This window comes from Musa acuminata, chromosome BXJ3-6 (assembly GCF_036884655.1).
Source record: "Musa acuminata AAA Group cultivar baxijiao chromosome BXJ3-6, Cavendish_Baxijiao_AAA, whole genome shotgun sequence".
Lineage (NCBI taxonomy): Eukaryota > Viridiplantae > Streptophyta > Magnoliopsida > Zingiberales > Musaceae > Musa > Musa acuminata.
The window spans coordinates 37,729,931-37,756,301 of record NC_088354.1 but is presented as its reverse complement, the minus strand read 5'-3'; the positions used below and the strand labels follow the sequence as shown (position 1 = coordinate 37,756,301).

Here is a 26,371-nt window from a genome sequence, read left to right as displayed (position 1 = left end):
GGAACGTGGCCCAATAAATTCTTCTTCAGCGAAGGCTTTTTGGCTCCCAACGGCGAAATTTTTGGGTTCCCTCCCAAAGTAATTTATCGGCGCCCTCTCCCCGCCTCTCTCACTCTCTCTCTCTCACCACCGACTCGCTTGTGGAAGTTGTTTGCGTCGGAAGCGGCTGGAAGCTGGGATGAGCCCTGGCATGGGGTCGGAGGAGGACGATCGAGGGTCTCCTTTTTCTCCTTCTACGTCGGCGTCGAGGCCGCGTCTCGTCATCAAAGAAATGGTGCTTCGCAACTTCAAGTCTTACGCCGGGGAGCAGCGGATCGGCCCTTTCCACAAGGTCCGCCTTTTGTTCTTCTTATTTTCTCTTGAGAGAGGAAAAGGAAAAGCTTGGTCGCGGTTGTGCAATTGTTTTTGGGGCAAAAGTATTTTGTTTCCTCTGCAAGGTCTGGGTTTGATTTAGTTTGGTGTGGTTATGATTCGCTTTAGTGGGATACAAAGGCTGCTGCTGCTTCCCCTTATCTCTCTTGTAATTTTGTTGTGAACTTATTTTGCCAGAGCTTCTCGGCGGTCGTTGGCCCAAATGGGAGTGGGAAAAGCAACGTCATAGACGCGATGCTTTTTGTTTTCGGGAAGCGGGCGAAACAGGTAAGACGCTTAGGTCAGTCCATCATTTGGTTATGGACTTTTAATTTGATTCACATTGTCTTCCTGCACGTCCATGAATTTAGAATTATAGTTCAATTAGCTGTATAGTTTGCTGCAATATGCAACTTGTTGAAATGGATGTTCTTTGGGGGACTGAAGATGCGACTAAATAAAGTGTCCGAGTTGATACATAATTCAAGCAACCACCAGAACTTGGAAAGTGCTGGAGTTTCAGTTCGCTTTCAAGAAATCATCGACTTGGTGAGCTTTTAATATGTGATCATTTATCATGGAAGCATCACACTGACATGTGGTTATCTTAATCATTTCAGGATGATGGAACCTACAAGGCTGTTGAAGGCAGTGACTTTGTCATCAGCAGAGTTGCATTTCGAGATAACTCCTCAAAGTATTATATTAATGATCGTGGAAGCAATTTTACTGAGGTCACCAAGAAGCTGAAGGGAAAAGGAGTGGACTTGGACAATAACCGTTTTTTGATCCTTCAGGTGTACAATTTCACATCTAAAAATTGAAAACACTGAATGCTCTATGTTTAATTATTTCTTATTTTTTCAAGAAATCAATGTAAAACAATATGTTACTTCACATAAGGAGTTAATGTGAAATTCCTATAGCTTGTTGGTTAGAAGAAGGCCCTTCTTGTTCATGTAATTGGGTTGTCTCCCTTTCTCTTCTCACCCTAATTATATCCCTTGGCTTTGCAGGGTGAAGTTGAGCAGATCTCACTTATGAAACCAAAGACCCAAGGGCTTCATGATGAAGGATTCTTAGAGTATCTTGAGGATATCATTGGAACAAATCAATATGTGGAAAAGATTGAAGAAGCCTACAAACAGTGAGTTCATGTTGTAGTTGGTATCTATGTACAATGAAGGATCCAATAGTCTTAAGTTTTGGTCACAGTTTGTCATATGTATTTAATGCTTAGACAGAATTTCATAATTGAATAATACTTGTTCCTCTTAGGTTTTGCAATGTTTACTCTAGGGGTCTGAGTTTTCATGAGTTTTTGCCTGTGTGCTATTGGGCTGTCTTGAATGTATGTTGACACACAAAGTTTCATTGCATTGTTTTTGTTGGCTGATATAAATATTGTGCTGTATTGTAGGGATTGACATGCATTCTGCTTTATAATTGACATGGGGCTTCCCAGCAAAATTAAAAGCTTGCTTTTATATGCTCGAGTTCCAACTAATTGCTTTTTATTAAATCTTTTCGACTCAGTTCGAAGCCTATTAAGAGGGAGAGGATTGTGCTAAACTGTAACAGCTAGCATTTGTCATTTATGAAGAGTAAGTACTACCTGAAAGTGACAGACATCTTTGTCACCTTATTGTCCCAAAAAACCAAGATGTGGGTTAGGAAGTTATCAGGAGCTTGGCAAAATAAATTCATGGATTTATAGCATTAATTCCATTTTTTAATTGTCATCTTCTACTCTTTCCTCAAATCAGCAAACACAAATGACCGTTGATCTAACAGACATTGTCATGCCCACTAGCCAGAATGCCTGTGCCAGAAAATCTGTTGTTGTCTTGGTCATGGTTTTAAAATACCGGTGGTTTGGTGTGTATCAGCCAGTATTTACCAGTTCGACCACTGACCAGTATTGGACCATATGGTTTAGTTTTGTTGATATTATTTTATTATTTGGATTGGGTATACATTCTGATATACTAGTACTACATTGGTTGGGTAGACTATCGAAAGCAGTATCGGACAAAGAATTAAATCCTTGGTTTTGTTTGTCCATGTTGATCTAGGTGAAGTAAAAATGTTGAACTGCCAACATTTTGTAGTCACCTAGTCAAAATGGTGTAGAACTAGTTCTGTCCTTGTCTTATCTTCTAAGACTTGTCCATCCAATGTATCATCATGTGTTCATTGTTTTCTATGCTTGTATATCATTGCTTTTCTTCTAAAGGAATATTTATGTGTTGTTAACACTTTTTACTTCTAAAGAACATTTGTTCTAGTGTAGATTAATTCATGTAACATTTCTTCATTTTATTTTTTGTGCTACCCACAAAATCTTTCTCATTTATAAGAAACTAATGTGGCTTTTTAGGCTTGAGTGTCTTAATGAAAAACGTTCATCAGCAGTACAAATGCTAAAACTAGCCGAGAAGGAAAGAGACAATTTGGAGGTATATACTTAATTTGGTACAATTATTTGTATGCTGTCACTTACAATGATATTTATGTTTGTTCATGATTTTCGTAGAATGTTAAAAATGAAGCAGAGGCTTATATGTTGAAGGAATTGTCACTTCTAAAATGGCAAGAGAAGGCAACTAAACTTGCCTCTGATGATGCTGCTTCCCATGTTATAAAGTTGCAGGAGAAAGTGTCAAATTTGGAAGAAAATCTTATGACTGAGAGGTCCTAGTCATTATAGAAGTATCACATTGCTTTGCAAATTTAATAATGTATGGGATAAAAACCTTTACTACCGATGTAGGGAGAAGATTCAGCAGAATTCTACAACTTTGAAAGAATTAGAGGCTGTGTACAACAAATATTTGAAAAGACAAGAGGTAATAGTCTTTGATTAAAGCCATTTGTTGTCCTCCATTGTTTTCAGCAAAACTTGAAGCCAAATTATTCAAGCAAATTTTGTCAGTTTTGTTACATGTTATGGGCTTGAAATGTGTATTTTGTCCTTAATGTTGCATGCATTTTCTCATTAATAGCCTTTGATTAAAGCCATTTGTTTGTTGTCCTCCATTGTTGTCAACAAAGCTTAAAGTTAAATCATTCAAGCAAATTTTGTCAGTTTTGTTACATGTTATGGGCTTGAAATGTGTATTTTGTCCTTAATGTTGCATGTATTTTCTCATTAAAGCGGTAGGATGTGTTTACCTTACTTCAAGGGGAGGTGGTAATCTCCAAGATAGAAGAGAGAGAGAGAGAGAGAGAGAGAGAGAGAGAGAGAGAGAGAGAGAGAGAGAGAGAGAGAGAGCTTTTAAAAATAATTATGCCAGAAAATAACTTCATATGCCTTTAAAAAAAAATGCAGATCCCAAATAGTTGGGACTTATGGCTTTGTTGTTGTTGTATGCCTTTAAAAAAAAATAGCTTTAAGTATCTTAAATACTTAAGAAATAACTATGCCAAAATTCCAAATTATACATACCAATAATAAGTCTTTTGCGGAGTGGCTGGCTTGTAAATTGGGTGCTAGACATACTTGAAAGTTGTCACTAGGAACAGTAATGAATATGCAAAGAAAATTTTGTTTTGATGCGTAGATTGTTGACTTCTCTTCCCTTTTTATCCATCTATTGCTTCTCTTGAGGTGATTAGGACTTGGGAGAGTTTTGGGTTGGCTATGAGATCTATGTAGTAGGTGATTCATGCTTTGAAGAGGCTTCTCTTGTTGAGTTGGCTATGACACTTGACCCTGTCTTATTGCTGGCCCAACTGAATCTGGAGCTGAGCTTACTCTGGTCCTTGATCCTAGGGTAAAATAATCCCATGCATGGTCGTTGGTTAGCAAGGACATGGCTGGCCCCATGATGGTGTTGAACCTAGTAATGACTCTAAGGGGGGTTTTGCCATGTGAATAGATCTGTAGTTGAGTTAATCAAGTTGTGATATCAAGGATGATCAAGGGTTAAAAGGATCAAGTCATTGTGGCATTATGAGGATCTCTTAGTTGCTAAAATAACCAAACTTAGATGCCCAAAATTCTCAGAGCATGATTGTTTGAGGTTCGAATAAGTGCAATTTATTACCGTGTCAATATGACTCATTTTAGATAGGGAATGCATCGTATTATAAAGTTGATCGAAATTATTAAAGACAAAAAAAATGATAATACAGCTCAAGCTGAATCTACCATAAATTTTATCTATGTAGAATTACTTTTCTAGTCATTGCGCTGTTGCAATAAAGCAACTTCTTCACGTCCGTGCATAGCTTTATGTACTTTTCCAGAATCTGCAGTAGTGAAAGCCTCATGAACCAGACACAAGAATCTTAAAGCAATCCATATACATTTTAGCCTATAGATACAGAGAGGACAGATTATGGATAGAGTGTAGAGAATTATGCAGCTTCTCTTATAAAAAGAGTTTCACTGACTGCGGACATCAGACTTCATAATTCTTTGTAAATTGTTTCTGGAGATTTGAATTTTAATGCTAATCAAATCATGCTGATGATTTGGTGTAGCACAACTGGTGTAGGATGGATTTTGTTAGCAGTTAGTGGAGTTCGGTCTATGTCATTTGAGTCAAAGCCAAGTTCAATTATCTTCAATTGTTTTGATTACTTTTGCACGAATGTAATAACCTTCGAGGGCAATCTTTAAGAGCGTTGTTAGTGGTCATGGATCAAGGAATTCCCTAAAAGGTTAGATGGTTTATTATAATTGTAGTAGATTTGGTGAAAGAAAGTTGGTTTTATTTGATTTTCAAGCTTGTAATGCTCTCTTTGATAATTTTTTGATTTTTCTTTCCTTTTCATGTTAATTCTTCCTTTTTATTTCTCTAGATATCCTGCATTATTCTCTTTTGGATATTAGCATATATATTTTATTTTCTATTATATTCTAGTGTTTTTAGACCTCAAACCTTGTTTATCTTTTCAATAAGACATGTGCTATTTATTTTCTATTAAACTAGGCCTCTAATTGATCACATAATACACCATAGTCCTCTATTTGGCTTTCCATAATCCGTTATACCCTGTACCCTGTTGACAACTTCTGTTGTATTGTGAAGCTTTTTACCTTTAGTATCATCCTTTTAATTTCCCCTCGAGCTTTTCCCAAGTTCAAAATTTTTTGATGCTATATTTGATTATAAAACTGCAGATCTAATTTTTTATTTTCTATGTTAGTGCATCATTTGTTACATCACATGCTTTGAATTTGTAATTTCTTATGTTTCTTAGTGCTCCTTTGATATTTGCATTAAAATATCCAGGAACTTGATACTGACATGAGGACTTGTAAAGAGCAATTTAAGGAGTTTGAGAGACATGATGTAAAATATCGAGAAGATTTTAAGCACATGAAGCAAAAAATAAAAAAACTGGAGGATAAACTTGTAAAGGTATGCAACATTCTTTTTGTTTTTTGTGATACTGATCACAATTGTCTGAATGTCATCTGGATAACAGGATTCTGCAAAAATTGATGATCTTGTAACTGATAATGAAAAATCGTCAAGCCTCATCCCAAAACTTGAGGAAGAGATACCTAGACTGCAACAGCTCCTACTTGAAGAAGAAAAGATTTTAGAAGAAATTAAAACAAGCTCTCGAGGTGATCTTTTCTGAAGATAATATGACTCACTTGGTTACTGCTGATCACCATTTCTTTTCAAGATTTGGTATCTGCTGTTGATTGGCTAACACTAAATATTTTCACATGCAGATGAAACTGAGAAGTATCGTTCTGAGCTCACTGAGGTCCGTGCAGAACTGGAACCTTGGGAAAGCCAACTAATTAAGCATAAAGGAGCGCTAGATGTGGCATGTGCTGAAAGCAAGCTTTTGAGAGAAAAGGTGGTTTGCTGTAGTATGATGGAGTTATAATGTCTAAACCTAGAAAGTAACTACAAAAGTAAAACTATTGAAGGTATTTATTTATACTGGGTATTATTTTATGGAGGGACAACTGAAAATGGCTATGTACTCTTAGTTCCATAGTTCTATATTCATGGAAAATCCAGGGATTTCAAACTTAGAGCAAACTAAATGTCTTGTCAATTCTATAATCTGTCTGGATGTCCATTAATTTGGTTAAAATTGTCTGTATAGCATTATGACCTAAGCAAGTTATTGTCATTGAGCCAGTCTAATGTTTCATCTTCAGCATGATGCTGCTCGAAAAGCAGTTGAGGACGCACAGCATCAGATTGATGAGATATTGGAGAAGATAAAAAATAAAAAGCAATATATTGCTGAGATTGAGATTAAAATAGAGAAAATGACGGTTGAAGCATTGGAAGCTCATAAGTTGGAACAGGTACAACATTTATGTTAGGCATCTAAATTTTTTCATGCTATTGTTGGAAACTTCGACTTGATTGCTAAAAATTGAACAATTTGCAGGAATGCATAAAAGAACAGGAATCTCTTATTAGTCTTGAACAAGCAGCCAGGCAGAAAGTTACAGAAGTTTTATCTGTTCTGGAATCAGAAAAGAACCGTGGTTCTGTCCTAAAAGCAATACTGCAAGCTAAAGAGTCAAAAGAAATAGAAGGAATTTATGGCCGATTGGGTGATTTAGGTGCAATCGATGGTAAATTTTATACTAAGCAATAAATGCTTCTGCATATCCTTGTGCATATCGGTTTTATTGTTATTTTTATTTAAAATTGATAATTCAGCTAAGCTTATAAACCCTGTTGATATTTCTCAATGAACAATGTGATGCCTAATTCTTGCTTAGACATCTTGGTCCTGCATCAAGAATAAAAAATCTTTAGTTGCTCTTTGAGTGTGACAGGTCAAGCATATATAAAGTGGTGCTCAATGCAATGCAATATGTTTGTGTGTATGTGTGTGTGTGTGTGTATGTATATATATAAATAAATAAATAAATAAATATATGTATATATATATATACATGTATATACATACATACATACATATGTGTGTGTGTGTGTATATGTGTATATGTATGTATATATATATGTATGTATGTATATATGTGTATATATATACACATATGTATGTATATATATACATACATTATATTTATAAATATGTGTGTATGTATGAATGCATGTATACATACACCTGTTGAGATGTATGCTTAGCACATAAAATTACTTTTTTGACACCTTTTACATGATGAATTGTAGCTAAAATGAGGAACCACCGTATATAGTTTTGAGAATTAAATGCTACTTAGGGAACAAACCAGACTTTAACTGTCATTTGAAATCTTCGTTGAGATGCTGACACATATGGATGTGAATTTCACTTGTAAACGTTCAAGCATTTCCTAAACAAAGACTTATCATTCACATGCGTTGATTTAATTTTCTTACTAATACATATTTCTTTATATTCATATTTGTATTTGTGCATCTGCTTCCTTTTCATTTGATTGATTATGAATCATTTATTCTTATTGATCACAACTGCAATCTCTTTGTGGCAGCAAAGTATGATATTGCTGTGTCCACAGCATGTCCTGGTCTTGATTATATTGTGGTTGAGACTACTGCTGCAGCACAAGCATGCGTTGAGTTGCTTCGCAGGAAGAATCTTGGTGTTGCAACTTTCATGATTTTGGTACTGGGCTCATAGTTTGTCATTCTTCTGGAAGTTGCATCACATAGTCTAGTAGTTTGTCCCTTCATACTTTACACAAGTCAGAATGCAATATAACAATTTTGCTAGGAATTTTTTCTCTAGATCATTTCCTTTCATATGCATATATTTTTAGACACATGCACATGCTATAAAACTCGTATAACTGATATAGCAATATGAGCTTATGGGGCTGGCTAAATCATAATCGAACAGACAAGGAACAGGATACATGTGATCATGGTTTTTTCATACTAAAATAGCATATTTGGAAGGATATCTGCCTGTTTGTCTTGTAGCACTATTGTTACAGAGTGAAAATGAATAAACTTAATGGTACATGATAGTTAGCATTGACTAGGACCATGGTACAAATATAATTACAATTCCTATCAATGTATAATTACAATTCCTATCATTGACCTCAGAAGAACCTTTAAAATAGTAAGATATGGTTCTTTGCTGATAATATAAAAAAAAGTAAGTGTCTTTGAAATTTCCATTGATATGATAAAATATAAAGGTATGGTTCATCGAGTTGCATTTCCTCATATCTGAAACGCACAATGCTTATGTATATTCTGATGCAGGAAAGGCAAGTAGAACATCTTCGTAGGCTGAAGGACAAAGTTAAAACCCCTGAAAGTGTTCCACGCCTTTTTGATCTTGTTACTGTAAAAGATGAGAAGTTAAAATTAGCCTTTTTTGCTGCGCTTGGAAACACTGTTGTGGCAGAAGACCTCGATCAGGTTTTATTTTTACTCAGCTCATCTTTCATCTTTTAGTCTCTCAGAATCATTTGCTTGGATAAACCTCTTATGGTCAGATTTTCCTTCTAAGTTGTATTATTTCACAACCCTGTGAACAGAACGCCCTGCTCTTAAGCTTGCTTCAGTTCAGGTTCTGCTACTCTGCCTGTTATGGTTGCAACTCTTCTGAGGTGTTGTAATGTTTTGATGTCTAAATTTAGCCAATATTTCTTTAGATTAAGTCCTTTAAGACATAAGAATGCCCCATAAGATCACTGGTTCTGTTTCATATGAATTCTTTATTCTCTTCATCTCAGTTTGACCATCATTTATTTCGCTTTTTGGAACTTATCTTGAATATCAAACATAATGATTGTACAAGGTGACTTGGTATACATTTTTCACCTTGTGATGGTGTTAGGAAGTCCAATTTATTGGCGTATAGATTCGAGGAAATTACTTGTCTGCATCTGATGCCTTTTCTGTTACTACTTCTAGGCTACTAGGATCGCATATGGAAGGGATCAAGAATTCCGGTGTGTGGTCACACTGGAGGGTGCACTATTTGAGAAGTCTGGTACGATGAGTGGTGGTGGCAGCAGGCCTTTAGGTGGGAAGATGGGAACATCTATTCGGGAAAGTATTTCAGGAGACGATGCTGCCAATGCTGAGGAGGAACTTTCGCAACTGGTTGGTCAACTCAACAGTTTACGCCAAAGAATTTCTGACTGTGTGAAACAGTATCGGGGTTGTGAAAAGGCTGAAGCCCATCTTGAAATGGAACTAGCAAAAACTAACAAGGAGGTAGGTTTGTTTCTGCTTGAATGTGCAGCAAATGAGGATTGCGTTTTGTGAATCTTATAACCTGTGATTTATGTCATAACCCAAGGCTTTTGTTTTTGTATAGGTCGACAGTTTGAATGAACATCATAGATATGTAATAAAACAGCTCGAGTCGCTGAAGGTTGCATCAATGCCAAAGAAGGATGAATTGAACCGTCTGAAAGAGCTAGCTGATGTTATATCTGCCGAGCAAAGTGAACTAGAGAAGCTTGTTCAATGCTCTAGTACACTTAAAGAAAGAGTAAGCTTATGTTGCTAAAGAGTATGGAAGGTTTTTACAAGTTTCAATTCTTTTCTACCTAGAATTACTTGGTAAACATGAAAAGCACTCCTGTTATCTTCATTTTTCATTTCTCTGCTAGTACAGTGATTGGCACATAAGACTTGATAGACAATTTTCAGTGTTTAATACCTTCTTATGAATTGATAAGATCTTCCTTTTCATCTATGTTACTTTAGGCTGCCATTCTGCAGAAGAAAATTGAAAATGCAGGTGGTGAACTGTTGAAAAATCAAAAGTCAAAAGTTGCAAGAATCCAAGCAGTAAGTATATGCTGTTGAATATCCTAAAAAGTTCCAAGAGCTTTATTTTGTAACTCTAATGATGTTGTCAGGATATTGATAAAGCTTCGACTGATATCAACCGGCACAAAGTTAACATAGCTACAGGCCAGAAAATGGTTGAGAAGTTGACCAAGGGGATTGAGGAGACAAAGAAAGAGAAAGAAAAACTTATGCAGGAGAAGGAGAATATGCTAACTGTTTTCAAAGAGATAGAACAAAAGGCATTTTCAGTCCAAGAAAACTATAAAAAAACTCAAGAGGTACCTATTGGATTTTCTTTACATGCTGCTGATGATTTTGGCAGGCATTACATCCATGTCTACTGGATATATATTATGTCAACACTAAAATGTTTTCTGCAGCTCATTGACAAACATAAGTTTGTTCTTGATGAAACGAAAGCAGAATACAACAAACTAAAAGCGACCATGGATGAGCTACGAGCTGCGGAGGTTATATTGCATAAGAACACCATTCACTTTATATAGTTCGCGACATCTCTCTCTTCAAAATCATGTTTGCAATGTGCAGGTTGATGCTGAGTATAAATTGCAAGATGCGAGGAAGCTCAAAAAGGAATGGGAAATGAAGGTAAAAGCATCAGGGAAAAGACTTGATGATATACAGATAGAACTTGTTAAACACATGGATCTGTAAGTGTATCTACAGTTGGATTATCTATAAGTTGTCATTTCTCTTCCTTAAATTATATGTGTTTGCAGAATAAAGAAAGATGCAGTTGATACTGAAAAAGTTCAGGCAACATTATCTGATGGGTCACTGCAAAATGCTTGTGATATAAAAAGAGCAATGGAAATGGTGACCTTGCTAGAAGCTCAGCTAAAGGATATGAATCCCAACCTGGATTCCATATCAGAGTATGCTTGTTTTATTAGTTGTTTACACTATTATTTATTTTGTATGTTGAAGTATCACTTTGTTGGTACAGATATCGTAAAAAGGTTCACTTGTATAATGAACGGGTGGAAGAGCTTAATGCTTCAACGCAAGAACGAGATGAGATGAGAAAGCATTATGATGGATTGAAAAAACGAAGGCAAGTGCCTGCTGAATCTTTGTAATTTCAGTAAATATCTGCTTATGCTTCAACAATGATATGCATTATCCACTACACCTTTTTGAATGACCTCCTAATTCTATTGTGTTTCAGGTTAGATGAGTTCATGGCAGGATTCAACATAATATCACTGAAGTTGAAGGAGATGTATCAGGTAAAATGGATAGCTCCTTTACTTGTTCTAGGGTGCATGTAATGGAAATTTTATTGTCGTTCGTTTTTTTATTAATTGCTTCACATAATTGTTTGCAACATTCATATGAAATGAATAACATATATTTATCGACATTTTCTCTTGAATAGATGTGGTTATTGTTTGAACTGCAGATGATCACTCTTGGAGGCGATGCAGAACTTGAACTAGTTGATTCGCTGGATCCTTTTTCAGAAGGTGTGGTTTTCAGCGTAAGACCCCCAAAGAAGAGCTGGAAGAATATTGCTAACTTGTCAGGTGGTGAAAAGGTATAATGCACATTTATATTACTTATAGCCTTATTCTTGATAATTTGGAATCAAGGAAATGCTTTAATTCTAATCCATCTGTGGAGTCGAGAGTTTATTAAATATAATTCTACTACCAGTCTTGCATTGTTTAGGACAACATTTCAAATGATCAAAGAAATGGTTAACATGTGGCTTCAAAAACTTGCATTGTGTTGGAGTGATCTTGTAAACCTTACATTATGTTGATAAGGCTGACATGACATGTTAGTAGAAAATCTACAGTTGGTTTATATTTTGTGAATATTCATTTGATTCCATTTCAGGCAACTCTTTATGGCCCTGCTGTCCACAAAAATGTTTTGAGAGAAACTCCTTAATTGAGATGGCAAAAGATACTTGCTCTGCCTGCTTTTGGAAGTATGTTGTTCATGCATCAGCAGAGCATGTTATGCTGAGATGGCAAAAGATACTTGCCCTTCTTCATCAGTCCCTGTGACATGTTGGAAACAGAAATTGATATGCTGAGCACATTATATCTATTCAAGTGATTAATGTTATGAACTATCTGTGGACTCTAGTAGCAGATCTTCTTGACAAGGCTATAGTTGAATAGATCCCTTCTAGGAGAACTAAATGAACCATTTGACAGTACATCTAGTGGAGTAGAATTGATATTGAACTCAAAAGATGATCACTGGTTATTGTCTAGATGTTCAATCATCTTCTTGGATATATATTTATCTTCTAGTTTTTTGTGGTTTTCTATTCTCTTATATGTTAAATTGGAGATATTAATCTAAATGAAACTCTTATTTGGGTGTATAATTCTTCTGACCGAATTTACTTGCAGACACTTAGCTCGTTGGCTCTCATTTTTGCCCTCCATCATTACAAACCGACGCCACTTTATGTTATGGATGAAATTGATGCAGCGCTAGGTAATCCTTCTCAACTTATTTTGTTTCCACTAATTTTGATTTGGTTCTGAACCCTCTTTCCTTTTGGCAGACTTCAAGAACGTTTCAATTGTGGGACACTATGTGAAGGACCGGACTAGAGATGCCCAGTTTATTATCATTAGGTAGTATCATGCATCTATATTAGCTTTCAAGATATTTTTAATTATTCATTGTTCCCTTTTAGCAGCTTTGACTTTTTCTGTGCCAACTTATTTCTTTACCTAGTTCTTACACAAGATTCCAATGCAGCCTGCGAAATAACATGTTTGAACTAGCTGATCGACTTGTTGGCATTTACAAGACCGATAATTGCACAAAAAGCATTACCATCAATCCTGGGAGTTTTGCATACTGTGGAAAGGCTGATTAAGTTGATGTTCTACCGGATTCTAGCCAACTGTTGCCACCATATGTAAATCCTTGAAGCATGAAAGAATACAGCATGGAGAAAGTTTGTGTTGTGTTAGTTGTGTATAATATGTTAGGCACTATAATTTTCTCATCAATTGATAGATTGATCTAGGGGTCGACTGTGTTAGCTTTGGTGAAAAGAATGAACAGTAGCCTTGATAATCTTATACAGGAAATGATGTGTCTGATCAACATCATCTGAAATATTTGCTTGTAACTTTTGTTCCTGTATTATTGGTTGTATGTTATAATGCTAATGTTTTGGTTTTAGCATGTCTGAAACAAGCATGCTAATGTAAAATTCAACCAAATTTTTTATCAGGTTGATAAAAATCAAATCATTTCTTTTTCTTTTTCCTTTTCTTTTACTGTGATATTTCTTCTTCTTGTGTTTTTGTATTCAGTTAGAGATATTATCTTCTAATATGACAAATTATATGAGCTTAGCTAAGTGAATTCTAAGACATTATGGTTTGTTGTTTGTACATCTGGTTACATTTATACATTTATAAAAATATATGAATTATACTATTATTGTGTGGCCTATTTATGTGCAAGAGGTTCTTATCAATACAAAATTTAGTGAATGCCAATGCATATTAGTCTTACTCCTGCAAGTAAGAAGACTGTTATCATTTCTCAAATCAGATCATAAAAGAACAAATTTATCATGAGACCAATGTGTGTGTCAACATAAAAGAAAGAAAATAAAACTAGATGTGAACTTTTAGACATTTGAGGACCACCACCACATTACTGGTAGAGTCTCTTTCTGGTCCAATCAGCTTCATGGGCCACATTTGTATCTACATAGCAGCCCTCCAAGAATCAATTGGAAGATTCGATTGTTGATGTCAACACATCCAAAACCTAAGTCCCAAAATTAATGGCATGCATGATGGAGAGGGAAATCACTCATCTGACAAGATGAAGCAGGCACTTCTGCAAGCCAAATGGATGGATGATCTTCTTGCTAGAGCAGTATGAGTAATAATAATATTAGTATTCAACAAAACAAAACAAATAACTATGAATACCAAACAATTATCTATGTGTTGGAAAGTTCAAAATTTTTCATATGTCGCTTAAATATTTGCAAAAGTAATTTATATGTACTTATTCAAGGATATAAAATACTTAAAAATAACCCCCTTTATACAAAAGTATAAGTAGCTGTGAATTTTGATTTTAGCTATCCGAGAGACGAAAGGTGAATTCTAACGAAGCGAACCTTAAAAGATTTTTCCGAGGCTCAAATTAGAATGGATCAAAGTAGAGCGATTGCATGTGTGAAGTGCGATACGATAACCCGTTCAATGAACATAATTACCCATATTAAATTATAGAATTTAATTACGAGAAATTTGTGACATCGAGTGTTTTTTATTTTATTTTTTTCCTTTTCCAATCCTCTAAAAGAATATTACAGAATTACCATATTCTCATTAATAAATAATGTTCGGATGTCGATCGCAACGCGAAGTTTTAGACTCTGTCCAAAGACAATATAAAGAAATATTAAAAGATTCCAAACGTGGGTCCCACTTAAAAATCATTATCTGTTCTTGGAACAGTAACCCCACCCAAATGAAAGCTCCAAATAATTTTTCTTACGTTATCACGACGTACTTGGAAATCTATCTCCCTTCTTACCGGACGTCTTTGTGAGCCCCAGTTATTTCGCCAGCGAGAAAGCGAGGGGTGAATGGAAGCGTGTGAGAGAAGTAGGTCCCGATAGAGTTCAGACGCCGTGGAAAGGAGTGACAGTAACCAAAACGCACAAACGCTGCAAGCATTCGAGAAAAATATGAGGGAAAAAGGCCCAAAATAAATAGTAAATATCTTACAAAACCATCAGAGCAAGAGGTGACGAATCACTCCCGATCCAAGAAAGCTCCGTCTTTCCTTGCTAATTCTTCTGAGTTCCGTTCCCTTTTTCGCTCACCTACTTACCTCGGCAAGCTTTGCAGCGTTTTGGAAGTCCATAAAGCGTCGCCCTTTTTGGGTTGCATTAATTATTTGACCATACCTTTTTTCCGGGGAATTGGAAAGGGGAGCCGTTGGGTGGAATGGATTTGGAGGCGGAGGCGCATAAGAAGAAGCGGGAGTTGCTGGTGCTGGGTTTGGCGGATGCGTACGGCGACGAGATGGCGGTGCCCAAGGAGCTCGAGGTCGACAAGGACGCCCCCGCCCCCGCCGCCGTCGCGCTCCGGCTCCGTGTCGCGATGAAGGTCGGGGCTTTCTTTTTCCCGGTTGGATTTCATGGTTCGGCTCCTCTTCTTGTCTGTCGTTTCCGGAGCTCGCGTCTTTTTATATTTGAAGCTCGTTCTTTGATCCCCAATCGGCCGGTTTGTCGGATCTCTTTTCTTTTAAGGATCAAGGCTTCGCCTTTTTGTGATTTCCTTTTGGTTCGTTTAGGCAAGTTTCCATCTTTTAAGGAGTGTAGAGATTCCGGTGGCGTTCGCACGTCTCGTCGTCATTTGGTTGGTGTTATTACCAATAGGGTAACGGTTCTGCCTTTCTGTTTGTGTTTGAGCGTTGTTTTTTTATCTTGATATGTAATAGATATCTCCGGATTTATTGGATTCCTTATCTTTATGCGTGTTCTGTCTCTTTTTCGAGATCTTCAAGATTTCATCGGTTACTTTGGAACTCGATATCTACCAGTTGGATGGACGCGTTCCTTTTGACATTCGTGGTGTTTGATTATATGTCTAACTGATCACTCTTTTGGGTTCTTGGCTCTTTTATCAAACTAGGAAACAGTGGTGTTTGTTTATATGCCTAACGTAACACGCTTGTTTATGGTTCTGTTCTGAAACTGGGAATGACTGGCGGAGTGCTCTTTTCACTCACTGTGTCCACAGTTTTTCAGAAAAACTGCAGCATAGTTTCAGACTACAAAACTGTGAATGTTAACGCCCGACGGTAAGTGGCATGATGATGAGACTGATGTTGCTTGTTTTGCTGCAGAACTTCTTTAGGAGTAGAGAAGCTGGTGAATTTGTCAGTGGAGCATTAGCTGGTGCCATGACTAAAGCTGTTCTTGCACCTCTAGAGACTATCAGGTTTGTGTCGTCTCCTCCTCCTCTGGTTTTATGTTGACATATTCAGATAGATGTTGCATTGAAACTCTTCCTTTTCTTGCCAAAAGTATAGCTGCATATAAGTAATTGCCTTTGGAGAGATATGTTGAAGTATGAAGTTATATTTTGAATTTCCCAGAAGGTTGTGATGAATTAAATTATGTATCTTCATTTTCTTATCAGGAAGTTGATATGGTTTACTTTTCTGAGAGCACTCTTAGAAACTCGTATGTGCATTTTGATGTAGCACATCATATCATCTTTGAGATTGTTTAGTTAACTGACATGATACTCAACTGGTGGAGTTGGCTGATATCTGGATTACCACAAAGAACTTACCTTCAGTATGGTTCTCATGCATGATGACTTCCTCCTATTCTTAAGAGTGATTAGTAATTAGAATGATATTTGGTCTTCACCAGAATATTCTCACCTTGACTTTATAGAAAAGTTTCCTGGGAAGCTTAATGAGTTATTATGTAAATTCCAAAATAAAAGTTAGTAACCTAAGACACTTCTGATAAGTGTGATGCTGATTGTCATTTTTGTGATGCTAGTAAATGTTCCTTTAATATCTGAATCTATGACTAACTTGATGGCATGATGAACAAAAGATGGTAAAGTGCCTCTTGCAACGTCGATGTGATTCACATTGATCAATAAACAAGGATGCTAATCCATTAAGCTTGTTTTTCATTCATTGGAACATCATGCTGACTGTTGATGGTTACAACTTTTTTGGATAGGCTCTGTAGTGTTATGGTTGAGATACTCTCACATCGACAAGTTCTTTCTAGTACTTGTTATTAGGACTGGTTTGGTTTTTGTATTCACTTGAGTCTTAACAATCTATGACAAGTTAGCCGTTTTCATTCTTGGCTGCTGAACTTGTTCCTTTCCCATATATCTAATGTGTTCTTTTCTCTTTCACAGCATCTCAAGAAATACTTGAATTTTATATCCTTTTTGTTAGTCTTTACTGTCATAGTGTAACTAGCATAATTAATTTTCAAATAAACATTGTCAACCGAATTTAGTATTAGCTGTCTGGTTTTAGTTTGGGGTAAATATTTCAGAGTCTATCTTGTAAATGTTGATCTTTATATGAAATTTTTCCTATAGACTATCTGTTAACATTTGTACTGCATTGCAGAACAAGGATGGTGGTTGGAGTTGGATCCAAGCACATTTCTGGAAGTTTTCTAGAGATCATTGAAGAGAATGGTTGGCAAGGACTTTGGGCAGGAAATACTGTTAACATGCTCCGGATTATACCTACCCAGGCTATTGAACTTGGTACTTTTGAGTGTGTCAAGCGGACTATGACATCTGTACAAGAGAATTGGAAAGAGAATGGAAGCCCAAAGATACAGATTGGTCATATCAATCTAGATTTGTCCTTCCTATGTATCTCTCCAGTTGCCGTCGGTGGTGCTGCTGCAGGCATTATGAGCACACTCGTTTGTCATCCTCTTGAAGTTCTTAAGGTATAAGAGAATGACTCTGAAACTGATGGTGATACATTAGTTACTGCTTTACAATGTTTGTCTGGGTTAAGAAGTGTAGTTGAAGTGAATGCATTAGTCTTCAAAGTTGATGATCGCTATTATTTAACTTCTTTTATGTTTTTCCACTTTGCAGTTTTTGGAAAACTAATCATCTCAGACTAGATCTTTTATTACCATCTGTTTGTAACATTGCCTTGTATAATTCATAATCCTGTATTTATGAAACCAGTTAAAAGATGAAATGTCAACTGTAAGCCCTCTCCATGCTTTGATTTTATCTGGGAACACAGAATTTTATTGGTGAAACAAATATTATGGATTCCATTGCTCCAGATTTTTTATTCTGAATGTTTCATATTTGTGTTTGTTGCTGAAGTTTTTTTGTTCTAAAAGTGTTAGATTCTGGATAAAGATTCTTTGAAACTTCTGCACAGTATGAAGGCATCCTTTGAGTTTAGCACACTTTAAAAGGGATCTCAATGCTTTTGGGGGATAAGTATACCTTTCCGGCTTCTGATAAGCCTAATTAATGTTAATTTTCCAGTAACAATTAGGGTATACATTGTACCTGTTGTCTATCGATAATTTAAGCTAGATGAATAATATCCCCTTGGTTAGCATTTCTTCCATTATGGTTCAGGGACCAGATTGTAGTTCATGAATGTTTTGGTGAAGCAATTTATGTTTCATTCAGATTATCTAGCAAACATAAATATCTTTATCCTTGAAATGCTTATATGCCTGAATGGTTAAAGTGAAAAAGTAGCTGCAGCCCTCTTCATAAATTGGCACCATTCATTGTATTGGATTGGATTTAATAGAATATGTTGCGCTCTGATAGATGCTGATACTGTAGTAAAGTGTTCTAGCTGACTATACTTTCTAATATGTTACTTTAATATATTCTTTTTAACGTCAAAGTGGAAGGTTAGATGCAATGCTCATTTGATGTTTTCTTATATTTTTTACAACCTAACATTACAGGATCGTTTGACCGTGAACCGAGAAACCTACCCCAGCATTACCCTTGCTTTGAGTAGGATATATAAGAAAGATGGAATTGGTGGTCTGTATGCTGGCTTATCGCCTACATTAATTGGGATGCTTCCATACAGTACATGCTACTATTTCATGTACGATACCATGAAGAACTCTTACTGCCAAACGAAGCAGAAGAAGTCACTGAACCGTCCAGAGATGCTGATTATTGGGGCTCTTGCTGGTAAGTCTTTGAAGTGCTGCTGGTTATTCTTAGTTATATCTTTCAAATTGAATGCAATATGAGTAACAGAACTGCATGTCATGTTGCATGCCAATTTCTGGTGAAGTAATTCTAAGACATGAAAACTGAACACTGCTACATATACACAGTACTAGATACAGTGACTGGTAATCATAAGTTGGACACCTTCAGCTGATGGCAATCATTTTTTTTCTGTCTCATTAGGTTTAACTGCAAGCACCATCAGCTTTCCGCTGGAAGTTGCAAGAAAGCGGCTGATGGTTGGATCCCTGCACGGGAAATGTCCGCCCCACATGGCAGCAGCCCTGTCAGAGGTTGTCCGTGAGGAGGGCTTGATGGGTCTCTACCGAGGTTGGGGTGCAAGCTGTTTGAAAGTCATGCCTTCATCAGGCATCACATGGATGTTTTACGAAGCATGGAAGGAAATTTTGATTGTTGACAGACCTCACCTTTGACAGAGAAAATTATTGTTGCCATGATTGTGGCATTACTGATTCTATCGGCTACAGTGTGACCAATGAAGTCATAATTTTCTAATTCCACTTCTGCCAGATTGATACAGAAGAAGACTAGTACCAGTCTAATGAAAGATCTAGGAACTACCTAATGTGAGAGGATGATGGTGAAAAATCTTTAGTTGAAATTATCGGATGATGCATAGTTAGTTTCTCAATGCTGTTCTTGCTTGCTTACAGGCAGACAATTCTTGATTTCTTGATTTAGACTTGCAGATAATTCAAGTTTTGTTGCTAACAAGTACAAAAGGAGTGAGGTATGGATCAAGGCTCTGAGATGTATTGGTTGCACAGAGTTTTACTCATTTCCATGCAATTCTGCACCTTTTGAGCTCTGTGCTAGTAAACAGGGGATGAACTCTAATTTGAGCAACTTCAGAATCATAAAATGTTCTTCCTGCTTTGCTTTGTTGTTAAAACTGCACCTGGTTAATCTACATCACATTTGTTTGGAGTGAGTGAGATTAAAGAGAGTTCAAAGTGCAAGTGGAAGTTGATCATTGGTGTTTAATCTAGATATTCATTTAATATTAATAATAATTATTTTGATATTCCACTCTTAATTAAAATCTAATGTTGATAAAGTAACAATTTGGACTCCAAGTAGGAACCGATCACATACTATAAATTAGAAACGGTATTGAGATCCCTGTAAGGAGATTGAAAGATATTCATTAATCATGAATCTTTTTTTTATTATTTTCTATTTGTATCGCAATAATTCTTGTTTGCTCATTATGATCTATTAGTTATTCATTAATATCTCTTTTTAGTTAAAACTCGTTTGAGAATTATTATTTCTTCATCGAATTCTACCATTTTGATGGATCTGTGCTTAAAGTTGTTTTGAAAGAACATTAAACTTCTATGATCTTTACCATAGCATCCTTAACCTTCCCTTTAGTATGCATCCTTAAACTCTTCACAGTCTTATTAAGGAACTATGCAAAGATTTAATTAGTCATTCAAATGGTTTTAATTAAAATAAGATATTGTCCATCGGAAAATATAATCAAAGTAATCTACAAAACCTATTTCAACATAAGGTGGTTATTTCGGAAAATATATATATGGATGGAAATAGATAGTAGAGTTATAGGCTTGACAATGCTACCGTAACATAAAGGTGAGACTTCTATAAAGTCATTAATCCCTTATTCTCATCGAGGAAAAAAGCATAGTATTGGGACAAGACAAAAAGGGCATGAGCTAAGAAACTTTGTATGATTAGTATCGGTGGGCTTCTCATCAAGATAGTAAAAAATAAGAGACTTTAGTTCAATACGAGAGTGCTCAACTAAAGAACGAAGTAGATAATATGTGGTGTTGTACTATTTCTACTTAGATGAGTAAGTAACAAAAATGATAGAGAAGATGATGTAATCCTAGAGACAACTAAAACCAATAGAGACTTTTGCTAGTCAAGACAAAATTTTGCTCTTTGCGGGTAAAATTTTTTGCATTTAAGAAGTTCGATGGTAATGAGAAAATGAATCACTATAGCTAATTGAATGCAAGGAGTGCAAATACTTCATGTGCTTTAGAAATATAAGCAAAGAACAAGTGAAAGCTAGTAACCAACTTGATGCACGAAGTACAACTCTCAAAGAGATTGATAAAGTCTACCCTTAGCCTTCTCAATTCTTGAGAGAATGGGCAAAACATAGTACCTTAGTTCTCGTAGTTATCTAGTAAATGAGCCTTACACATATTTAAAAACCATTCGAAGAGGCTCAGCGACACAGACAATAATTATCAAATCATCACCAATAGTGATCGATTCTACCAAGACTAGATTGTCCACTTCATTTTCTAATATAATATCAATCAATAGTGGAAGCGATGTGAACATACTTGGAAAAGACGACTAAGCACATGAGAATTTGATGGGTAAATTTTGTAAAGGAAATACATCAAAAACTTCAAAGTCTATGGGATGATGCTCGTTAAAGCTCTAATAAATATCTATCGTGTTCAAGCGATGCGAGAGATCCATGGGAATTAACAAAGATAAGCACAACTCGACTTACCCCATGCTAAGGTTAGAGTCACTTTCGAGTTAAAGTAGCTTTAGAGGATCAAAGTTTGATTATTCAAGAATAGTGATAGAAAACAGTTGGAAGTCAAGGGAGGTGCTTTGAATATTCAACAAAGGTGAAAAGATATAACGTCCTTAAAGGCTTCAACGAGAACATCAAAAGAATAAATGAACAAGAATATCATGGATAAGTTTGTACATAATGTGTTCGATGTAATGTTTATGTATATTTATATATTTCAATTTTGTTTATGTTTTGCACAACATGAAGAAGGCTTACAATAGGTTTGGCTTTCTCATTCTTTTAAAAATAGACCATCCAAACAACAATCTTGAGGATTTTCTAGCTTCGCAGAATATCAACCAGCATAACACCTTAGAGCTACCTGAGTGGTATATGCCTAGATGGACCTTTGAAGTAGTATCTAGGATTGATTCGCTATCTTGTTCCGTAATAATATCATCTTAGCACTTACGAGGACTTTTAGATACGATAAAACATATTGGATCATTTGTTATGTGATAATTTAAAACTTACAAAGTTTATATTTATAATTTATAATATATATTAAATATTTATTGAAATATTTATTTGTGACATTCTCAATAGCAACGAGCGGATTATAAACAGATTGACACCAACGAGCGCTTCTCGATAGCAGTCGGGTGTGCAGGGAACGAGTGGATGTGACTCGTGAGGAATGAAAAAAATAAATAAATTCTAAATTAAAAGAATTATAAATAATAAAATATTATTTTATTATTTTTTCATGAAGCTATAAATAGTGAGAGATTGTCAAAAGCCTCCGAAAAGTAAACTCCTAACATTCTTTTTGAAACTACCGTCGCTGCCCCACCCGCCGCCTTCCGCTGGTCGACCCAATCCCGGCGGCGAAGAACTCCAAGCCGTTCACCGCCACCGTGTCCTCCACTGGCTTCAGCAGCCGCGCCGACAGCTCGCAGTCCTCCGCCTCCGGACACGAGGGCCAGTTCCGGAGCTCCGCCTCGAGGGCGGCGGGTTACCCACAATTCATGACTTGAATCATGAACTGAGTTGTGGTTTGTACAGGGGACTTCATCGAAGTCTCGGCGCCGCAAGTAATTCCAATTCGTTACGTGCTCGCAGTCCTCTGCTCGTCTTCTCTCCCATCGATGATCTGCTGCTCCTGCTGATATCTACCCATATCACTGTCTCCGTTCTCATAACAAGAGACATGTACGAGATCCCACAGAACAACCAAAAGCCATTGTTATCCCCTGAGAACTCCGTTCATGACTCTCCAAGGCCTCCTCCGAGCGCTTGGCGGCGCTCGGTGCCTCGCCCGAGGGAAACTCGCCCACAGCAAACTGATCGTCTCAGCTTTCCTTCCCGATATCATCGTTAGCAACCGTGTCCTGATAATGTATACCAAGCTCGGTCGCATTGGTGATGCTCGCACGGTGTTCGATCATATGCCCCATAAGAACGTCGTCTCATGGACAATCATGATATCTGCGTATTCCAGATTAGGCCTTGCAGATGATGCTATCGATTCTGTTAGGTTGATGGTGTCGACAGGTTTGGATCCGAACCACTACACATATGTTGGTCTTCTTTTGGCTTGTGCCAGTGCTGGTGCCGTCAGGATCGGGAAGGAGATCCATGGACGGATTTATCGGGTCGAGCTGGGTGCTATGAGTGTTTTTGTTGATAATTCATTGATTAATTTTTATGCTAAGTGTCGCATGATGATCCTTGCACAAAGGGTATTTGATGGCGCTACTCATCGTAGTTTGGTTTCTTGGGGTTCAATTCTTTCAGGCTATGTCTATTGTGGAGAAAATGAGAAAGCTTTGAGGGTTTTCTCATGGGCAATGAAGGAGGGGGTTGAGGTTAATGAGTTCATGATCACAAGCACCCTGAGCGCCTGTGCTGACCTGGGGGATCCAATGATTGGGAAGAAACTGCATTGCCTTGCTATTAAGACTGGAAATGGATCTGACCAATATGTAGAAGCAGGCATTGTTGATATGTACGCCAACTGCAGCAAGATGGATTTGGCTCACCAAACTTTTTCTGAGCTAGAGGAGCCAGGTTTGGCAACTTGGGCTGCACTGATAGGGGGTTTCACAAAACATGGTCAAGGGGAGAAAGCTTTGGTTCTCTTTAAAGAATTGCTCCTTTCTGGGTTGAGACCCAATGAGCACATTTTTCCTACTGCACTTGTTGCGTGTTCAAGCACAGGTTCAGTTCAAGTAGGGAGGCAGATCCACTCATTAATTGTAAAACAGGGTTTTAAAATGTCTGCACATATTGGCAATGCAGTAATGGAATTCTATGCTAAATGTGGATTGATCAAGGAATCCTCCAAACTGTTTGAATATATGGAAGAAAGAGATATAGTATCATGGAACTCCATGGTTGACTGTTATGTCAAACAAAGGGATTTTGAAGGAGCAAGAAACTGTCTGAAAAAGATGTTGGTTGAAGGTGTAAATCCAGATCCGTACACCTATTCAAGTATTTTGAACCTTTGTGCTAATTTACCAGGGTTAGGGTGGGGATCTCAGACACACGGTAAGGTAATTAAGTTTTCACTTGACAGTCATGTAGTCGTGGGAAGTGCACTCATTGATATGTATGCAAAGTGTGGAAGATTGAAATATGCTGATAAAATTTTCAATATATTGGCATTTAAAAACTTAGTCTCCTGGAATAGCATCCTTGTTGGGTATGCACAACATGGCTTTGGGAGAGAAGCACTGGACATATTTAGAAGGATGCAAGAGGAAAATGTCAAACCTAATGACATAACATTCATCGGAGTTCTATCTGCTTGTAGTCATGTGGGTCTAGTGGAAGAAGGTCAGTCTCATTTTCAAAATATGAAGGATTATGACATCACTCCAAAGATTGATCATTTTGCATGCATGGTGGATCTATTTGCCAGAGCTGGTTTGATAAAAATGGCTTATGACTTCATAAGAAGTATGCCCATGGAACCAAATAAGGTCATATGGCGCAGTCTTCTGTCTGGATGTAAGACGTACGGAGACCTAGAGATTGGGATGTATGCAGCTAAATGCACTTTAGAGCTCGATCCTCAAGACATTGCAGCGCGTGTCATGTTGTCTGGGGTTTGTGCAGACATTGGTTTGTGGGATGAAAAAGCAGGATTGAGGGAGGTTGTTAATCAAGGATCGAAAAAAGTTCCAGGATCCAGTTGGGTTTAAGTGAACAATCCTTATGTTTTGCTAAAGGTTCTGTGGGACATCATTATGGTAGTTCATTAATGTCTCTTCCACGATGTCCATTTCCTGCAGGGCATTTGAAATACTGGAACAAGTCAAAGTTGACTTTGCTAAACATTTCGGATCTCATTTGGTCCTTTTGAAGTCCTGGCTGTGAGTTCTTTCCTATGGTTCATACTTCAGTTGCCAAGATTAGGTCGTTCTGTGATAAGACTGTCATGTGGTCTGCACAAATCTTTTCTTTTTTTCCTTCACATTCCTTGGTTATATATTTATCAATTAGCGCTGAGTTCTTTAGAGGTACTAAATTATAGTCTTTATATCTTATTTCTGAAGTTTTTTTTTATGTGAATTGTCATGCTGAATGCTTCTGCATTTTCTTTATGGATTTTCTTTTTCAAGCATGTTTTTCCGGTTTGGTTTACCCCTAATTGTGCAATTGTATCATAAAAATATGTTAAACACATATGAAAGAAAATCTATCCAAAGTTACAAAGAATGTTGGTGATTAATTTCCTAAATTTATGTTGATGCATTTTGTTTTTGAATTCACTGATTAAAGTACAATTGAATAATTCTTTTCTTGTTCGTTTCTTGTCTTGCAGAAATGAAGTCAGCAGAGACCTTGCATATGGAATGGCATTAAGAGGCCATGTTATTTATCGACCAGGAAATTTATCCATTAGCTCTCCAAAGTTTGATGCATTTGTTATCTAACAATGCAGTCATTAAGTGGCTCATAATGTTGTCTTTGTTTGGTTGATCATAAGGCTTTGATCGATGTTCTCACTAATCAGTCACAAGTTTTATGCAAGTCTAAAATTTAGAACTATCAAATCTGACTTATGAAGGAGGAGATGATTGAAGCGTCGCAGAGTTCATTTCCTGTTAAATTCGCCGATTGATTTGAGGTTGCTGGTAGCTTGATGATGAATTCTCCACCTGACATGGTGCCACTTTCTCTTATTAATAGTTTTCTATTGGGTTATTTTTATCTTATTTATTTCATAATAAATCTGCCATTTGAACAGGATTGATATATAGTGTTAAAAGATTGATATAAATTGTTAATTAGTAAAATGTGATCTTCCATATATAAGTTTATTAGTAGCAAAATGTGGAAAGGGAAAAAAAAACCAAGAAAAGATATTCAGAAATCAAACTAAAATCTAAGTAAAAACTAAATCCAAACTTCTCAATATTTTCTTTTCTCATGTCCTATTAATTGTTATTAATCCTTTGATTTCCTAGCTAAACTAATTACTTGACCCCATTACCTTAGTCTAATGCGGGTTAATTATAAATTACCTTATAGTTAGACCTCTTTAGTATTCTGATCCCTAAACTTAAAAAATTTATATTGAAATATCTATAGTCATGAAAGTAAAACATCTAACTTCTTTTATTATAAGGTCGTCGGTATTATCAATGGAAGCATAAAAATAATAGGCGAAAAGATAATTTTAATATTCAATATATGTTTTCAGTTGTGGTAGATAGCGAAGTCATTGGGGGTCACGGATGACTGTTATGAATAAGGGAGAGCGATGGCCAGAGGTGAGGCGATGATGCAGATACTAACGCTTTGCGTCTACATTAGTATCGCTCGATATCGCTTAACAATTACATTAGCACTAATACAAATTTAGAGCGATGTTGCTCTGCATCTACGTCGGTGTCAATGCAAATGTCGAGCAAAGCTTTGCAATCTACATCTACATCGGTGTCGACACAAATACAATGCGATGTCGTCCTTCCCCGCATCGT

At 36.6% G+C, this 26,371-nt stretch overlaps 3 protein-coding genes across 4 annotated transcripts; all 3 read left to right on the top strand.

Annotated features, from left to right (window-relative positions):
- Nucleotides 1-183: 183 nt before the first annotated feature.
- LOC103989876 (structural maintenance of chromosomes protein 4) lies at nucleotides 184-13,256 on the top strand. Its single transcript, XM_009408821.2, has 28 exons — nucleotides 184-331; nucleotides 550-639; nucleotides 799-900; nucleotides 972-1,148; nucleotides 1,368-1,498; nucleotides 2,732-2,810; nucleotides 2,888-3,045; nucleotides 3,125-3,200; nucleotides 5,595-5,723; nucleotides 5,791-5,935; nucleotides 6,047-6,177; nucleotides 6,488-6,640; nucleotides 6,727-6,916; nucleotides 7,784-7,917; nucleotides 8,526-8,684; nucleotides 9,183-9,488; nucleotides 9,592-9,768; nucleotides 9,987-10,070; nucleotides 10,142-10,351; nucleotides 10,454-10,543; nucleotides 10,623-10,744; nucleotides 10,814-10,969; nucleotides 11,041-11,148; nucleotides 11,263-11,323; nucleotides 11,497-11,631; nucleotides 12,464-12,551; nucleotides 12,622-12,694; nucleotides 12,822-13,256. The coding sequence occupies exons 1-28, from the start codon at nucleotides 191-193 to the stop codon at nucleotides 12,940-12,942; spliced, it is 3,726 nt and encodes a 1,241-aa protein (XP_009407096.2). The 5' UTR covers nucleotides 184-190; the 3' UTR covers nucleotides 12,943-13,256.
- Nucleotides 13,257-14,787: 1,531 nt separating this feature from the next.
- On the top strand, nucleotides 14,788-19,493 carry LOC103989531 (probable mitochondrial adenine nucleotide transporter BTL1). The gene is made up of 5 exons (XM_009408400.3): nucleotides 14,788-15,214; nucleotides 15,957-16,051; nucleotides 17,223-17,556; nucleotides 18,562-18,799; nucleotides 19,025-19,493. Exons 1-5 carry the CDS (start codon nucleotides 15,053-15,055, stop codon nucleotides 19,273-19,275), a joined length of 1,080 nt encoding a protein of 359 aa, XP_009406675.1. The 5' UTR covers nucleotides 14,788-15,052; the 3' UTR covers nucleotides 19,276-19,493.
- Nucleotides 19,494-22,231: 2,738 nt separating this feature from the next.
- Nucleotides 22,232-25,545, top strand: LOC135640600 (pentatricopeptide repeat-containing protein At3g57430, chloroplastic-like). Of its 2 annotated transcripts, none has more exons than XM_065155224.1 (2): nucleotides 22,232-24,757; nucleotides 25,210-25,545. In XM_065155224.1, the coding sequence occupies exon 1, from the start codon at nucleotides 22,646-22,648 to the stop codon at nucleotides 24,584-24,586; it is 1,941 nt and encodes a 646-aa protein (XP_065011296.1). In that variant the 5' UTR covers nucleotides 22,232-22,645; the 3' UTR covers nucleotides 24,587-24,757; nucleotides 25,210-25,545. The 2 variants fall into 2 exon arrangements, with proteins under 2 accessions (XP_065011296.1, XP_065011295.1); XM_065155223.1 differs by having other exon boundaries at nucleotides 22,232-24,904.
- Nucleotides 25,546-26,371: the final 826 nt, after the last annotated feature.

What these genes read in the sequence shown, in the direction of transcription:
- LOC103989876 (XM_009408821.2), top strand. Translation starts at nt 191, where the DNA reads ATGGGGTCGGAGGAGGACGATCGAGGGTCTCCTTTTTCTCCTTCTACG. An exon ending in TCGGGAAGCGGGCGAAACAG is followed by an intron (nt 640 to 798) that starts GTAAGACGCTTA and finishes GGGGGACTGAAG; the next exon opens with ATGCGACTAAATAAAGTGTC. An exon ending in AATTAAAACAAGCTCTCGAG is followed by an intron (nt 5,936 to 6,046) that starts GTGATCTTTTCT and finishes TTTCACATGCAG; the next exon opens with ATGAAACTGAGAAGTATCGT.
- LOC103989531 (XM_009408400.3), top strand. Translation starts at nt 15,053, where the DNA reads ATGGATTTGGAGGCGGAGGCGCATAAGAAGAAGCGGGAGTTGCTGGTG. An exon ending in GGCTCCGTGTCGCGATGAAG is followed by an intron (nt 15,215 to 15,956) that starts GTCGGGGCTTTC and finishes GTTTTGCTGCAG; the next exon opens with AACTTCTTTAGGAGTAGAGA. An exon ending in GCACCTCTAGAGACTATCAG is followed by an intron (nt 16,052 to 17,222) that starts GTTTGTGTCGTC and finishes ACTGCATTGCAG; the next exon opens with AACAAGGATGGTGGTTGGAG.
- LOC135640600 (XM_065155224.1), top strand. Translation starts at nt 22,646, where the DNA reads ATGACTCTCCAAGGCCTCCTCCGAGCGCTTGGCGGCGCTCGGTGCCTC.